At 43.0% G+C, this 17,507-nt stretch overlaps 2 protein-coding genes across 8 annotated transcripts in view; both read right to left on the bottom strand.

Annotated features, from left to right (window-relative positions):
* Positions 1–14,146, bottom strand: part of LOC139386645 (cyclic AMP-dependent transcription factor ATF-6 alpha-like) — a 43,164-nt gene extending 29,018 nt beyond the window's left edge. For 2 of the 7 annotated variants that reach the window (XM_071132401.1, XM_071132403.1), the window contains exons 1-10: positions 13,732–13,883; positions 13,070–13,167; positions 12,918–12,984; positions 12,435–12,514; positions 12,250–12,334; positions 11,766–11,969; positions 10,023–10,216; positions 2,946–3,131; positions 2,283–2,374; positions 507–686 (exon numbers count right to left, since the gene is read on the bottom strand). In XM_071132401.1, coding sequence (XP_070988502.1) covers positions 507–686; positions 2,283–2,374; positions 2,946–3,131; positions 10,023–10,216; positions 11,766–11,969; positions 12,250–12,334; positions 12,435–12,514; positions 12,918–12,984; positions 13,070–13,167; positions 13,732–13,828 — 1,283 coding nt within the window. In that variant the 5' untranslated portion in view covers positions 13,829–13,883. Of the gene's footprint in view, positions 1–506; positions 687–2,282; positions 2,375–2,945; positions 3,132–10,022; positions 10,220–11,765; positions 11,970–12,249; positions 12,340–12,434; positions 12,515–12,917; positions 12,985–13,069; positions 13,168–13,731 lie in introns of all 7 variants that reach the window. The other 5 variants (XM_071132398.1, XM_071132400.1, XM_071132402.1 and 2 more) reach the window with 4 other exon arrangements.
* Positions 14,147–15,752: 1,606 nt separating this feature from the next.
* Positions 15,753–16,632, bottom strand: LOC139386711 (dual specificity protein phosphatase 12-like). The gene is made up of 3 exons (XM_071132545.1): positions 16,517–16,632; positions 16,313–16,424; positions 15,753–15,917 (listed from the first exon to the last, which is right to left on the bottom strand). Exons 1-3 carry the CDS (start codon positions 16,630–16,632, stop codon positions 15,753–15,755), a joined length of 393 nt encoding a protein of 130 aa, XP_070988646.1.
* Between the last annotated feature and the right edge of the window lie 875 nt (positions 16,633–17,507).

Below are 17,507 nucleotides of genomic sequence, written 5' to 3'. Positions count from 1 at the left end.
GAGTGGCCTAGCCAGTCTCCAGATCTCAACCCCATAGAAAATCTTTGGAGGGAGTTGAAAGTCTGTGTTGCCCAGCAACAGCCCCAAAACATCACTGCTCTAGAGGAGATCTGCATGGAGGAATGGGCCAAAATACCAGCAACAGTGTGTGAAAACCTTATGAAGACTTACAGAAAACATTTGACCTCTGTCATTGCCAACAAAGGGTATATAACAAAGTATTGAGATAAACTTTTGTTATTGACCAAATACTTATTTTCCACCATAATTTGCAAATAAATTCATAAAAAATCCTACAATGTGATTTTCTGGATTTTTTTTCTCATTTTGTCTGTCATAGTTGAAGTGTACCTATGATGAAAATTACAGGCCTCTCTCATCTTTTTAAGTGGGAGAACTTGCACAATTGGTGGCTGACTAAATACTTTTTTGCGCCACTGTATGTATAAACAGTATTATAAGTATATTGAGTCAGGAAACCCTCATGTTCATGTTGTGTTAATTACCTGTCCTGGGATTGGTGGGATTGTGGGTACTGGGCATCCAGGGGCTCCAGTGGGGACTGGGGGTCTGGTGTCTCCTCCCCTCGCCTTTGTTGTTGGTCGGGGGAGAAGCTGAGCAGATGTCGGCTGCTTTGTGGCTTCCCAGTGGACAGGCTGGAGTTGCTGGTCTCTGACTCCCACACACTGAGACCAGAGGGACAGGGCAGGGCCTTCAGTTACACAAGTCAGGCCAAACACAGCAAGAACAACATAGACTAACACGTTGATCTGAACATTAGTAGAGTATTAGAGCATTTCCCTTTAAGGACAGAAATGTTCTGAAGTGAATCAGTCACACACAGACACAGACACAGACACATACACACAGTGGTTGAAGCCATTACAAGGATCAAAAATGGATTCCCATTTGACATTTTGATGTTAACTTAGTGTTTAATTTGTTATGAATCGTTTTTATCAATCGCTCGTTTTTATCAAAATTGTCAAAATGCTACACAAGCATGAAACAACCATGATGGGCGATGAAGACAAGAGGAAGAGTGATCTGAACAACAGATCAGGAAGCAAAGCATTGGTTATAGTGGCCAGACTACAGATCGAAAACCGCACAAAACTTAATGTGGCGTAGGAGAGGGAAGGCACTCTTGGCTAAACCACACAAACAAACACACACACACACACACACACAAAGACACACGGCCATGCGCGCGCGCACCCACAGCGAGAGAGTGAGAGAAAAGAGGATAAACCGTGTGGTCTCCTACTCGAGCCAAAACAATACCAGACACTACAGATCTGAGAGCAGTGTTCAACACAAAGACACACGTCGTCGGGCTCCTTATATAGACAAGTTGTGCAGCAGTGTCAAATGAAAACAGTTACACACAAAAAAAAGTACACCCCTCAAATTCCTGCAAATGAAAACCAAACGTGGGAGTGAAAAAAAGACTCAACTCAGCAGCAGGAACTTATTCATTGAAAAAAAATATTTCATATTGACTTGAGCTATGACTGGAAACACTGGTGTTGTTTTTATTAAAACTAGTCTCACCATGAGCAGGAAACATTAGCGAAAGTTCGCTCAGTTCCTGACTGGGGTTTACTGAACAAATTCTTGTGAGAGGATTTAAAAGGGACATGTCCATTCAGAACGGAGTGGTAGAATACATTTAGAGTCTAAAAATGAAATATTATCTCCAGGCTGTTTCTCCGAACCGGCCGGCCGGTGTGGAAGGGAAGCTACGCTCCCACATTCCTAGTTCTGGGAAGCTTGAGCGTATGGAAAACTCCCCTCTCCTCTCCCGACTCACATCCAACTTTCCGAAGCCTTCCTTCGTGAGGGAATTTTTTGAGGGGGGGGGGGGGGGTGTGGCCTTTTTTCCGAGACATTGGGGGGAAACGCCTAATTTATAAGGCATGTTGGTGAATTATCCAACTCTGGACATAGCAAAGAGCTGACTGACTGACTGGCTGACATAAAAGCCACCCATTGATAGATCATTCATTTGCATTCATTTGCATAGATGATCATATGTAAATGTGGTTGATGTTAAGTCTGGAAACTGGAGGAGAGAGACTCAAACACATTGGTTGTGACATATACTACAGTGACACACTGCATGAGGGCTTGTGGAGGGTTGTCGTGACACACTGTATGAGAGCTTGTGGAGGGTTGTCATGACACACTAGTGACACACACACACACACACACACACACACACACACACACACACACACACACACACACACACACACACACACACACACACACACGCTCACCTTATGGGACCCGTGTTGAGCACGAAGAAGACCAGGACGACCATAAGGCACACAGCCCGTCTCTTTGGAGCCGTCACCTTCAGAACAGTGTTCTGTGGAGTAAGAGACCAATCGACTGATTTCACCTAGCTGGATCTACGCAAGCTATGCATTGGCAAAAGCTTTCACCTATCAAATCATGTTAGATCAGTGATTACTTCAATAAAATGAATCAACCCTTAGGGCCTTGCCCCTGTGCACTTGCGGAAGTCCAAGAGGATTGGATAGGTGTTAACAATGTGGCGAAAATCCCCTCTCGCTTACCATAGGCCAAGGTGGGGTTACTGCCATATTGCTTAATGCTTCACCTATGAATTCCTCTGAAATCTGATCTTGTCCTATCAGATCCAAAAAGTGATCAAGGGATTGATCAAGAGCACAAGGGACGAAGCAACTTCCTGGACTTAAACACATCCCTGCTCTTCGTGCCTGTGGCACCGTTCAAATAGATTCAAAAACGCAACCCTTCTTTAAGACAATCACTGCTATGTAAGTGAGTGAAAAGGACAAGTCATGGTTTCCACCCCATTGTTTCCACTTATCTTACGTTTTCGATCTGTGGTTTTCTCAAGCTAAGAAGGAACGGTGCAATTTTAAGGTTTCCAAACCCGGGCCGTCCCTCACCTCCGTGAGAAGTCCGTCCAGCTGGGTCCTAAGGGATCCGTTCTCCCGGAGCAGCCTCTGGTTCTCACACAGTGCCCCCCTGAGACGGGCCTCCAGAGCCTGCTGGGCCTCTTTCCTCCTCAGCCTGGACAGCGTGGCCGAGTCACGGTTCTTCACCATCCTCTGCTGCCGCCGCACCACACACGCCTGGACAGGTGGAGAAGGAGGGACTGATATAATGAATGTGACATGGTCACAGTTCAAAGTTACCACACATATTCAGCATACAGATGAAGTCGGAAGTTTACATACACCTTAGCCAAATACATTTAAACTCAGTTTTTCACAATTACTGACATTTAATCCAAGTAAAAAGTCCCTGTCTTAGGTCAGTTAGGATCACCACTTTATTTTAAGAATGTACATTTCTGAATAATAGTTAGAGAGAACTATTTATTTCAGCTTTTATTTCTTTCATCACATTCCCAGTGGGTCAGAAGTTTACATACATTCAATTAGTATTTGGTAGCATTGCCTTTAAATTGTTTCACTTGGGTCAAATGTTTCGGTTAGCCTCCCATAAGCTTCCCACAATAAGTTGGGTGAATTTTGGCCCATTCCTCCTGACAGAGCTGTGGTAACTGAGTCAGGTTTGTAGGCCTCCTTGTTCGCACACGCTTTTTCAGTTCTGCCCACAAATTTTCTATGGGATTGAGGTCAGGGCTTTGTGATGGCCACTCCAATACGTTGACTTTGTTGTCCTTAAGCCATTTTGCCCCAACTTTGGAAGTATGCTTGGAGCCATTGTCCATTTGGAAGACCCATTTGCGACCAAGCTTAAACTTCCTAACTGATGTCTTGAGATGTTGCTTCAATATATTCACAATTTTCCTACCTCATGATGCCATCTATTTTGTGAATTGCACCAGTCCCTCCTGCAGCAAAGCACCCCCACAACATGATGCTGCCACCCCCGTGCTTCACGGTTGGGATGGTGTTCTTTGGATTGCAAGCCTCTCCCTTCTTCCTCCAAACATAACGATAGTCATTATGGCCAAACAGTTCTATTTTTGTTTCATCAGACCAGAGAACATTTCTCCAAAAAGTACGATCTTTGTCCCCATGTGCAGTTGCAAACCGTAGTCTGGCTTTTTTATGGCAGTTTTGGAGCAGTGGCTTCTTCCTTGCTGAGCGACCTTTCAGGTTATGTCGATATAGGACTCGTTTTACTGTGGATATAGATACTTTTGTGCCTGTTTCCTCCAGCATCTTCACAAGGTCCTTTGCTACCTGTTCTGGGATAGATTTGCACTTTTCACACCAAAGTACGTTCGTCTCCAGGAGACAGAACGCGTCTCCTCCCTGAGAGGTATGACGACTGTGTGGTCCCATGGTGTTTATACTTGCGTACCATTGTTTGTACAGATGAACGTGGTACCTTCAGGCATTTGGAAATTGCTCCCAAGGATGAGCCAGACTTGTGGAGGACTACAATTATTTTTCTGAGGCATTGGCTGATTTCTTTTGATTTTCACATGATGTCAAGCAAAGAGGCACTGAGTTTGAAGGTAGGCCTTGATGTCAATTAGTAAATCAGAAGCTTCTAAAGCCATGACATCATTTTCTGGAATTTTCCAAGCTGTTTAAAGGCACAGTCAACTTAGTGTATGTAAACTTCTGAACCACTGGAATTGTGATACAGTGAATTATAAGTGAAATAATCTGTATGTAAACAATTGTTGGAAAAATGACTTGTGTCATGCACAAAGTAGATGTCCTAAACGACTTGCCAAAATTATAGTTTGTTAACAAGAAATTTGCGGAGTGGTTGAAAACATGAGATTCCAACCTAAGTGTATGTAAACTTCCGGTTTCACTGTACATACAGTATGTGGTCCACGTGAGAATCAAACCCACACACCAACACCATGCTTAACTCCACCTATTCCGAACAAACATGAACAATTAAAAAAGGATGTCCGCAACACAGCAGAATTCAAAGATGATATGACACGTGTACATTGGCCTTGGCATGCAGATGGCATTGGCTGTGTGTTTACAAAACCAAATCTGGTGACACCAGTTACACCAGACGTAAGCCATATCCGGCAGTAAACCCTTTTGGACGCCATCTTGAATGTTCAGACAGAGCAGGCTATTTGTTTGTCTAACACAGCACATCACACTCAGTCACATACTCACTCAATAAAACCCAACAGGTGCAGCTGCTGCGAAAGGTGGAAAAAGTGACCCGGAATCATCAATTACAAGCTGATAATGACTCCAGCATGTTTCCCCAGAACGGACCTCATACGTCCTAACTTCACGCACGCTCGCACATGTACAGACACACACACACACACAGACTTTTTCCATGTCTGAGTGGGCTGGGAGCTGGACGGACATTGTTAGGACGCCGACATAATTAATGGTGGGATTATTTAAGAACGGCCATCCAGGGAGAGAGAGAAGGGGACAGGACATTCTCAGTGTTAAATAATGACCCATAGAGGAATGCTCTTGCAATGTTTTAGGAAAAAAATAAATAGGATTCAATGAAACAGGATAAAGTGCACAGGTTAGTCCTACCAGTTCCATTTTATTTTTAGAAGGCAGACAGCCATTGTTTACGTAAACTCAGAGCCAGACACTCAAGAGTCTAGTAACTGGCATACATTCTGTTGTCCTCCAATGCCCTCAGAGTCTTTCTACCACTGAGCCACTGACCACAGGAGAACCCTGCTATAGCATTCAAACGGCTTTGTCTGCTGCAGCCCATTTCTGAGGCCATGCGTCATAGCATTTCCAACAGCACAGATTTCAGGGCTATGCAAATGCAGACCACACATTTTATTTGGTCTCCGTTGAGGGGGGAACCCTGCCATCGGTGACCTCTTTGGAAAATCGAAAAGTGCATGTCTGGTTACCCAATAGTGGGGTTGGAGGGTGGGGTACGTGTCCTGCAAGGGGAAGATGATACCCTGCCTTTAGTAACTACTACATTGCCAACAGTACAAACTCCCCCTCCTCCACAATGGTAGACAGTCAGCAATCTAGCACTTCAGTGACTGTGGGGTAAACTGTGAGTCGGGAACATAATCTGAATACGAGGCTGAAAATTAGAATTATGTGAAACAATGAGTTGGTGCTCTGAAGAGATGTAGATTACAGCGTGGTTGTTGATTGGAGGATGGGATGTTTGTTGTTGTTGATGTAAAACTCTGGACAGTGGGGGGGAATGGGGAAATAAGCAGTTTTTGTGTGGTGAGATAACATCAAGCTCGGAGGACCATGAAGTTATTGTTTTACGGTATTGCTTTAAATTGCCCTAGCCCTTCTTATGCAGTGCCTTTGTTAACAAACTACTCCCAGACATGAGTGTGGATGCATGCACAAGCATGTGTTAATCTTAGAATTGGCATCTACCTGTGAGGGATGTCTACTTTGTACTAGTAAAGAAATTGGTTTTAACAGTACCCAAAGCCATCCAGTGATTTTATTTTATCATGGGAAAAGAGCTAATGCGTACAGCAAATACTACAATGTGGGTTTGATTGGATTAAGCCATACGCTACTGTACTGTACACAGACTTACAGTACAGTACATGAACAGGATGTCTTCAAAGATAGTGAATTACGTTCCAGAAAAGGCTTTTCGAGCCTTCTCCACCATGAGCTATTCAAATGATCTATCTATCATCCCTACTGTCCTAGTCTGTTCATTTTTCTGAATCAAGATTTTTTCTTTTTTAACTGCTTTTTGAAAACCATTCATCCTATTCCTTGGCCGTCGATTCCAGTTCCCAGGAGCATCAAGAAGACATTTTGGCAGGAAGTTGGCCTCCTAAATTACACTATGATTATCTAGCAGCGTCTCTGCATAGCCTCCCCCTGCTTTGTAGAAGCACAGCCATAAATTGATATGAAATGTAATTTGTCAAAAACAGTGCAGCCAAGCCAGTGATGCTACTACAGTGCATTAAAACAACAAGGAACATGGATTATGTCAGTGAGAGGCTAAATTGGCAGTGGCAAAACTACAGGGTCCTACATAGGTTACTGTATTGAGTCGCTTCATGTAATTTCAGCAAGCCATGACACCCACCATCTCTGATTGTTCCGAAATCGTTTCTGTTGTTAGAAAAAGATAGGATTGGCATTTCTGAAACGTTATTTTGTTAAAATGTAATTTTATGAATTTATTGCACCCATAAAATGGTCCATTTTAATATATAGGGTTTAGATATTCAATAAATATAGTACCCAACATCCGATTTGGACCAAACGTCTTCCTAACAATGATTAAGACATGAGGAAACCCCCCCTCCCCAAAATTCAAAAGCTACCCACGGAACTCCCACAACCCCATGCCAATCCAACCCCAACAACCAGTATACAGTATCAGTTCTCTATGTTTGATAATATGAAGCTGAAGCTTGGAGTAATGCTTCTTCATACTATGTAATGTATTCCCTGTGAATCTGTTGAAGTTGCTCACATTATTTACCATAAAGTAGTCTACAAGTTCCAGGTTTTACCCACTGGATGCCACAGATCCAAAAAACATTACGAGATTCACAGGGAATACATGACATAGTATGGAGAAGCAATATTCAAAACCACAGCTTCATACTACGTGTCAAACTTAGATAACTAATACTGAATACTGGTTGTTGGGGTTGAGATTGGCATGTGGTGTGGGGGTCCATGGGTGGCTTTTGATTTCTCATGTCTTACTTATTAGTAGGAAGAAGTTTGGTCCAAATTGTATTTGGGTACTACATTCATTGACTATTATCTGAAACCTATACATTTTAAATGCCAATTTGGGTGAAATAAATTTGCCTCATTTCTGAGATCAAATTATATTTCAACAAAATAACTACAGAAACGATTTCAGAACATTCCGAGATGGTGGGTGTCTAAATCCTCTTTCTTGTGCGTACCTTTTTGGAGAGTAGCTTCCAGCATTGTGTTCTGGTTTATTCCATGATTTATTCACTCAAATTAAATGCACACAGTGGTGACACGTCTAGCCTAAGTCATATCTTACTCCAGTCAACATATGTGCTCACTCAACAAGCCTGGGTCTGCCCAGTGTCCATCCAGACATCAGGAGGGAGGTGGGAGTCATCAAGAGATATGGGTGTCTATTGCCTGGAGGGCTTGGTGGTCCCAGACAGGTGGAGGAGGGATGAGGCTGGTAGTTAGGAGGGCAAGGCCACTTTAAAACCCACAGGGCCTGAGAGTGGTCAGACAGAAATGGAGCACCTGGATTTTTACTGTGGTAACACTTACCTGGAGGAGTTTGTCTCACGGATGCAGAACATGTTGTCTCACGGATGTAACATGTTGTCTCACGGATGTAACATGTTGTCTCACGGATGTAACATGTTGTCTCACGGATGTAACATGTTGTCTCACGGATGTAACATGTTGTCTCACGGATGTAACATGAGTAGAGTGATGGGGTCTGTCCTTATGTGGTTGGTAAGTTAAATATTTATATCATCAACATTTTGCAGCCTAAAATAGGTAAATAACATGATGTGGTGAGGAGAGATTGGAAACATCTCAAACAATGTTTTCTTGTAACGTAGAACATATATCTGAAACGTATACCTGTCTCATAACAACTGGGATATTTCAGCTTGTTCTTAAAAAGTTCCCTCAAGTGAAGATATATTTAGATTTGGCGTGTTGGCACAGTGTTGCGTCATCGCTGAGTAAATGTTAGTAGTACTGGGGATGGAGTGCTGGTGCCTGGTCGTTCATGTGACATAGGAAAGCCCCTCATATTAGGCTACTCACCCATTCCAACAAGGTGACATAAGGACAGCTGGGGTGACTGGTTTATTTAGCCTTGTCTTGAAGAAATAATAATGTATAACAGTTAACCACAGTTTAGGACCATGTGTAGCACTGTGGTAGTGAAAATTATATTATTTGACTTTTCTAAAAGTGAAGAAAGTGGATAAGCTAAATATAAAATAATTTATTGTAAATAAATATAAAATAATTTATTTTATGAAAATATCTTATTGTTTAGGAGGCAGGAGTTTCTCCAATACAATTTCTAATTATTATGTCTGTGTTAAGCTACAAAATGTGGGTTTTACAGTGGTAAAGATTGGCAAACATATTTCACCCATTAGTAGCCCTAGTAATTGCTATCGAGTTGTTGGCTCAGTCAGATTATTTACAACTTGTCGACCAAGACTGGAAATTATGATAATTAAATATTTATATAGTAGCTCAGAGATGTAAAACTATAAAAAAATATAAAAAAATAATAATAATAATTTCCTACTTCCTCACTATGATGGTGCTATTTTCAGACCACATCATGACCCTAGCTAAACTCTTAGACAACTTCAGAGAATGAGAGGCTGTGATAGGTTGAGCTACATTTTGAATATATCAGGGCTAAGGGATGATATTAGGTACAAGGCGAAGCCAGAAACAACTGTCATGTTTTACCGGTGATGGCAACGATTGTTTTATCTCCTCTTTGGTTTGAAACAGGGAGATAAATCACCCATCTTCCTGTGGGCCTCCTTGTCCTTACTCTCTGGGCACAGCCACAGACTGTTAGTCCTTTCAAAAGACCCATTCAGACATTGTGCCCTGCTCAGGTTCCCAGGGGGTTAAAGGTCAAACACAATTGATTACCAGCCTTACATGAGCCCCCAGAATGGGAGGAGGAGGAAGACTATGTCGTGTTCTCCCTGACCTGACGGTTGGTCCGTCAATGTAAGCAACCCCCCCCCACACACAAAATCCATCCTTGCCTTCTAGCAAGGAGACAAACCATGACACAGCAAAATGCTTGATTTCAAAGAAAATTCCTGGCACTACATTCTGGCCATCACTTAGCCACGTAAGCTTTGGAGATGGCTAACAGTTCTAACACATAGTGAGACTCAAAGAAGTTCTAGAATCAAACAGTTTCCTTTGGCAAATTGCAACAGGATGTCCATCCAGCCCTAGGCTTCCATTTTGGATACTTAATTTCATTGCAATTAATTAGACTGAAGTAATTCAATTTGATAGAAAGCAGACACACAGAGGTCAGATCCATTTCAATGTCAAACGTACCTCAGTGTTCACTGCTGTGCTGTGATAGGTCACCGTCATGGGATGGGCATGGCCAGTGAGGGCAGTGGTCCCCATGGTAACATGGGGGACAGTTGGCACGGTGACCACCTGGTTGGTGACAGCGAGGAAGGCAGGGGCTGGGGAAGTGATCTGGGGTCCAATCAACTGTTTCGGCTTGAGATGCATTGTGTGAACTGCTGATGACAAAGACCAGATGCAGAGTTAAGAAATAGTTCAACCCTTCTGTCTGTCTGTTTTAGCCCTGTCCCAGACCTGGATGAGCTTTAGGCTATGGCATGACAGAGTAAGACGAGTTAAAGCGCATGCAGATCTGAGACCATCCCATGTCCCACTGGGGCCTTTTCCACTTAAGAGTACATCACTGTAATAATTGATGGATTACTGTCATAGTAAACAGCATTTTTCAGCTGGGGAACATGTACAATCGCTCTTTACAAAGCTCATCTCATACGATCAGACCTGGATTCAGATAGTATTCTATTTTATCTTCTTCCTAACCAGACTGTAGTTTTTTTCTCACCCTCACCCACGATCACTAAGGATGTCTGGTCACCTGTATGGGTTATGGACCCCCCCCCCCCCCCCACCAAAAGAAAACCTCATCAACACCCCGAATCCATCCCACTAAAGATCCAGAGTCAGACTCTTGTTTAGTGCTGAGAGCCTGTCCCTCCCTCAGACCCCTTCAGTCCCCCGAAGACCCATTATCAAACAATGAAGCCCTGCCACAGTCACCTTCAACGCCCTGGCTCTCGTGAAGTCTATTGGAGTGTAGTAGGGAACTGCTCCCATGCTAGTTAATCTGAAATAACACAAGTAGCCCTGAATTCCTATTGAGGTTAAAGTATTTTAGTCAGGCTACTAATGGGCCAAGACATTACTGTCTCAGAGAGAACATGGATGACTACTGTGAATAGGGACCATCGGAGGAGGTGAGTAGTTGTACTGATGACATCAAGGCCTATACAATGGATGTATCCGTTTGATCATTGGCATATAAATGAGGGTTACGGCAGTTACAGTTGATATGAGTGTGCTTTGTGCTGACGTTCATGAAATACATGTTTTTAAACATGAATATTTCCACACAGTGGTTTTCAAACTCTGTCCTTGAGGTTCCTGCAGGGTATACACCGGCCAGTCATAAGCCAGACACAGTGTTGCTGTAATTGAGGAGGAGGCAGTAGTCTTCTTTGAACAAGAGACAACAGACTGAGGACACCTTGTGGTCAAGAGCCACATGTGCAGTCATAGAGGATACAAATGATTCGAACTGTTCCACTTTCATTTTGGATGATGAGTCGGCTTTTACTTTTCTTTCAAATGCCACAATCGGGTATACAGACAACATGCACTTAGACCACTTCAGATAGGGAAATGGGTCACTAGATTTTTTTATTTGAGTCATTTAGCAGAAGCGAAATATACAGAGCGACTTACTGTAGTGGGTGCATACACCTTCCACTGGTCCCCCGTGGGAATTGAACCCACAACCCTGGCATTGCAAACGCCATGCACTACCAACTGAGCTTCACGGGAGCAAGTCAAAGGACTATTGGACTTTGAGCAAGCCAAATAACCTGAATTACTTCAGTGAATGAGACACACCAATATAGATGGACATTAATGACAACAAACTGTGCACATTATTCAAATCACCGGTAAAGACATTTGATTGTGTGAAGACAACACAAGACTACAACAGAATGAACTTTCTCTCACCAGTAGAGGGGGCAGTAGCATGGACGGTCACAGGCGGTGGTGCCTTGACCACTGAGACCACAGTCTGTAGGCTAACGGGCTGGATGACAATGGTCCTGGTTTTGAGAAAAGGGGCCACAGGCTGTGTTAGAGGGACAGAGGGGGGCGGTTTGGGCTGGATTGACACCCTCTGGGGTGGGTGGGCAGGTCGCTTGGTAGGCTTGGCTGGCAGGAAGAGAACGATAGAATAAGAGATCAATAAAAAAAGAGTGTGATAAATACATTCACATTTACGTCATTTTGCAGACGCTCTTATTATGAGCGATTTACAGTAGCGAGTGGGATAAACTATAATATGTGTATTACCAGACAGGTTCAATGATTTTCTGAAGATAAAAAAAAAAGCGTCCCACATTTTGACATACACGACACCATATATCCACCATATTGTTACATATCAATGATTTATCATGAATGTTTTAGCTGACCTGAAGAGACGTCCTACCTCTGGGAGATTGGCTGACCCACTTGTGCATTTTCTTTCCAGGAGTGAGCATTGTCGGCAAAGGCTGCACAGACACGGCATCCTCCTGTTGGTAGGGATGTGCATGCACAAGAGAGAAGTGAGTGAGACTCGTGAGTGGTTAGCCTTCTACTTAACACAGAGTGTTATGTGAAGCGTAGACTTACTTTCAGAGACAGCGGTGACAGTGAGGAGGTATCACTGAGTGCTGATCCAGGTGATAGGGAGGACCCAGGAACTCCAACACCTGCCAACGTAACAATAGGAACTCAATCCAACTATCTGTCAGCAGAGGCATCACATTACAGTGTCCCTTCCTCTTTAACGTCCCATGTGAATGAATAGACATTCTACCCAACACAGTACGGGGGGGGGGGGGGGGGGGGCCTCACAGGTGCAACTTTCCCACGCTAAAGACATCCACCTAATGTCTACTGACATGGGGGTGACCAGGAGACGTAGAGGGACTGTGTGTGTGTGTACTGTATGTGATTTCTAATCTATTACCAGGAAGTCACTGGGTTCTTGGAGGGTTTCTGACAGTCTTCTTCACTTACTTTGTCTTGGTATGGGGCCAACAACCCAATCTTGAGTCATGGCTGTTATAGGTTAACTGAAAGTGACGCAATGCTGGTGATTTTTTTTTTTACCTGTGCAGCAAGCGTCAGTATCTCCACTGGTGAAGGATCTCCATTGTAACAGATTAATGTCATTCACCTGAGGAAGGTGCAGTCTTGTTAACTGTCACACAGTAGGATAATAACACACAGCATTACATAGAGGCTGAAATGTGTTGCACTACCTCTTTCAGTGCTGTTTCATCACGTGGTGTGAACTCGAATTCTTGAAGGAGTTCCTCTGCATCACTTAGGTTCTCAAGTTCTTCCAACAAGTTGATGTCTGTAACAACGTTGCAGGAGGAAGAGATCCGTGAAATATTACAACGTCGCTAATTATATATGTTTCAAGGTTGCAAAAGATTATTCAAACTTTCCAAAGTAGCTTCAATACATTCAAATATGCAGCAAGATGGGGAGGAAGTTGCTTATGGCCATCTCAGTCAAAACGTTGGGTTTGTACTGCTGAGTATGAGCACCAAAACGCATGTTATATATTGAACACAGCAGTGATTGAATTGGGCATGAGCTCACCGAAGCAGAATACCGGCCCTTCAAATGTTCTACTGTTTGAGCCCGTTCCTCTTATAGAATATTATCTCAAAAGTATTGTGGAGCTCCTGCACCTAAATGTAAACAATACCGGCACCTATTTTATTCCAAGTCAAGCAGTGGAATACGTACACAGTTTAATGATACTGTTAGGTGGCATCTAATTTCCTGACAGTCAATGAAGTTGCACGCAATGATGTATATAGGGTTTATACACATCATTGGTCGCATGTAGCTAGCGTTTACAACACAGCTATTTATGTAATAACAAAGATTATATACGCATCGCACCTACCCCATTCACCATCCTGGTCAATGCAAATATCCGCTAAATCGCTGCCAAAAGGGCCATACTGTAAATTACTGTCTAAATCCAACCGTAACTCTGCCATTTCGCTAATGTTACGAATTCTCAATATCGTCACAACAAAGAATACGTGGTCACATTTCCTTGTTTGGCGTCGACTTTCCACCATAGAGATAGATAGAGCACTCATATTTGTATCACTGCCAGTTTAGCATATGTGACAACATGGGCTATCTCAATTTTAAAGTAGTTAATTTTCTTCTTTATTGGCTATTTGCTCCCAACCCATAGAAATCCACACCCAGTTGGCTACTTTAAAATGGTGAAAGCCCTCAATGGCAATCTCCATTTTAAAATGGTTATAGCCATGATGAGTCCTCTATCTATCTCAACGTTCTCCACTGTAACCGCTGTGTAATCCTCTGTGTAAACCAACACGTCCTGCTATTAGTACGGACCACGAAGAGGGACATTTGGCTACAAACCAAGTGTTCTCAGAGGCTGTACCAACCAAGTGTTCTCAGAGGCTGTTCTTGACAAAACACAACAACTATTTGAACTAGCAGCACACCTGACATCCACAATTTTAACATAGACGGTAACTTCATCATGTGGATTATAGAAATAAAATAAATGGATATAAGTATTTGGAAGTAGAAGGGTATCCTTCTGGTAGATGTATGTTTAGACAGAAATTCTGAAATAAGACATCTATTCCAGATACACCATGGAGCTCAACAGGCATATTTACAATTATTGTAATCTGCTTTGATCAAACTTTTTAGACCTTACTCAATGGATATGTCCGTAGTAGAAAAAACTGTAGGTGTCCTGCATCGTAGACAGACACTTATGAAACATTTACTGGTACACAGGGGAAAATGGAGACAGCTATTCTGACAGCTATGTAGTACTTTATTATTATTGATATAAATCATCTTTGTCATTTTAAATGTCCTTGATTTGAGTGTGGCTATCGGATCCGGCTCCACGAGGGGGCAAAAGGGGCTTAACCCCATCAGTTGAAACTTATGCCCTTAGTTTTATGTCACTATATAAAAATAGCAAAAAAAATGTAAATGATTGAGTGACAGGTTAGCGCAAAATCAGTATCTACACCGCGCTGTGTCAGCACAATGGACAGAGCGTGCCCTGGTGTGCGTAGGGGGGCTATAGAAAGCCCATGGGGTGGTTAGGTATGACTGTTTTGGTTTTCCATAAAAAGCAGGGGGAAAACGCTTCTCATTTGTGGTAGGATAAGTAAATAATGTGATACACCTCTGCCTTTAATATTTGATTTTGATTTATAAATGTGGGGTCAGGTTTACCGTTGAAGCTGCTTCACTCAACTCTGCCTCATGCCCCACCACTACAGAATTCAGTTAGCTTCTTAGCCAAGCATTAGTGTTATTAGCCTTAGCCTATTTAGCTAGCTCAAACCAGCTAATCTGCCACAATGGCTATCAGAAATTGATGATGCTGTCGAGCTCCAGCTAGCTCCGCATGAGGGGCTATTATCCTGGCGATGCTTGTTGAAGGGTAGGTAGCACCCTTCAGCCTCCTCCAACTCTGACTGTTCCTGACGATCTTGGAACAGAGGAGGACTCATACCCTACCCGCTTGTTTTCTGTCGAATTTTTTTTTTCTTTTATAGCAACTGGTTCATAGGGAGAGAGTGTCTGGATTACTCAGTTACTGCAGATGTAGTATTTTGTTTCCCATGTCAAAAGTTCTGTGTCAACAGGTCTGAAGCCTATATTCAGTCCCAAAACAGCCTTACTTTAGTTTGTAGGGTGCTGTCCATTGTGCTGATATAGCGAGGCAAAGACTGGCTACAGATTTCGCACCGACCTCTCACTTCAAAATCATTCAATCAATGGTCTCGGACTCTCGGCATTTGAACTTCATGTTTATTGTGGTAAAAGCTTGATATAAGCAGAATTCAATATAATTCCAATGCAAGTACCCCCTAAAATTGTTCCCCTCGCTGATTTCAACTGGCCCCTTAGTCACTTTATCCTGGCGCCGGATCTTGTGGCTATACTAATGTGTTTAATTTCATCCACTCTGTTTTTATGTATCAGGAAGAAAGGAGTCACCCATCGACTACAGGAACACTGCTCCCCACACCAGTACAATGAGCCCAACTTTGAGGTGCACTTTGGGCACAAGAGCTGAAAGAAAACAAGGGAGACTATGAAGACACTTCATATAACAAGTAAACGCTGAGTTAGTGGTTCTCAATGGTAGTCATCAAGGAGTCCCATTTGTAGGTTTTCATCCCCACAAACCTATCATTCAGTTTGAATTCTGTTTAATTAACTAATCTGCTAAATGTAGTAAGTCAGTAAGACTGCTTTATATTGTGTTAAGATACATGAATACGAAATAATAATACCAAATGTTCAAGCATAATAAGTGCACAAAAATTAAATGCATTCTTATTTCACACTGAACAATGTGACAAAAATGGACTGATAATAATAAACAGTCCCAAATCTTCACGGACATAACAGACCCTACTGTTGAATGGTATAACAAAACGCACAGCTTACTTTGCTTACTTTACATCAGGTTTAAGTTGCTGGAGTTTGGCGTATGCATCCCCAAAGTTCATTTTGTGACATTTCACCAAGTAAGCAGTCACCACCACCGCCGCACTCTGACTATGCCCTACATGGCTAAAACAAAAAAACTCAATTACATGTCAAATGCATGAGGCTATCATCATGATGTGCATTAGGCCACTCCAGATTTGATAGGGCTCGCACACCAATGCACAAGGACAGCTTTTGATGCCTTGCAAGCATCGCATATGAAGAGGATGCAGTCATCCAGGTGGCTGAGTAGGTCTGTGGAGGACTCGTCCAGGGCATGGACACGCTTCATCCTAAATGACCCATCGGGTGAAGTGGGCTGCTCTGAGTCCACTGTAAGTATGTAGGTAATGCCAGCATTAGTCAGATCCTGGGCATCTTTTAGGTCGGATGCCGCGCCGATGTAGACTCCATCCTCTAGCCGAACATTGGCTTGTTATCAAGGATTTCTCTGGGGTAGAAGACCAGTGGCACTGAAAAGACTGCGAGATGCATGACTGATATAGAGAATATGGAAGTCGTTAGCTAGCTAACTGGCAAATTTTTTACAAAAATTCTGTACTAGATAGCTATGTTCTTGATAATCAAACTATAACGTTTACAGTACCAGTCAGAAGTTTGGACACACTTACTCATTCAAAGGTTTTCTTTATTTTTAAAATTTTCTAAATTGTAGAATAATAGTGAAGACATCAAAACTATGAAATCCTGCAGCCACTACTGGTTCCTCGTCGTCCCTGGTCTCATCTCTGGACTTTGTCACTGGGCTCCCTCCGTCAGATGGTAACACTGTCACTCTGACGGTAGTCAACAGGTTCTCCAAGGCCGCCCATTTCATCCCTCTCCCCAAACTACCTTCTGCCAAGGAGATGGCCCAGCTTATGGTGCAGCATGTCTTCCAGATCCATAGACTCCCGGCAGACATGGTCTCTGATCGGGGTTCTCGTCTCAGTTCTGGAATGCATTCTGCACCCTTATTAGGGTACTGTCACGCCCTGATCTGATTCACCTGTCCTCGTTATTGTCTCCACCCCCTCTAGGTGTCGCTTGTCTTTCCCAGTGTATATATCCATGTGTTTCCTGTCTCTCTGTGCCAGTTCGTCTGGAATGTCCAAGCCTACCAGTGTGTCTTGAATGTCCAAGCCTACCAGTGTGTTTTCCTGCTTT

Source organism: Oncorhynchus clarkii, chromosome 28 (genome assembly GCF_045791955.1).
Source record: "Oncorhynchus clarkii lewisi isolate Uvic-CL-2024 chromosome 28, UVic_Ocla_1.0, whole genome shotgun sequence".
NCBI lineage: Eukaryota > Metazoa > Chordata > Actinopteri > Salmoniformes > Salmonidae > Oncorhynchus > Oncorhynchus clarkii.
This window is presented reverse-complemented; position numbering and strand designations above follow the sequence as displayed.

What these genes read in the sequence shown, in the direction of transcription:
- LOC139386711 (XM_071132545.1), bottom strand. Translation starts at nt 16,632, where the DNA reads ATGAAGCGTGTCCATGCCCTGGACGAGTCCTCCACAGACCTACTCAGC. An exon ending in AAAGCTGTCCTTGTGCATTG is followed by an intron (nt 16,425 to 16,516) that starts GTGTGCGAGCCC and finishes TTTTTGTTTTAG; the next exon opens with CCATGTAGGGCATAGTCAGA. An exon ending in TCCAGCAACTTAAACCTGAT is followed by an intron (nt 15,918 to 16,312) that starts GTAAAGTAAGCA and finishes GTTTTCTTTCAG; the next exon opens with CTCTTGTGCCCAAAGTGCAC.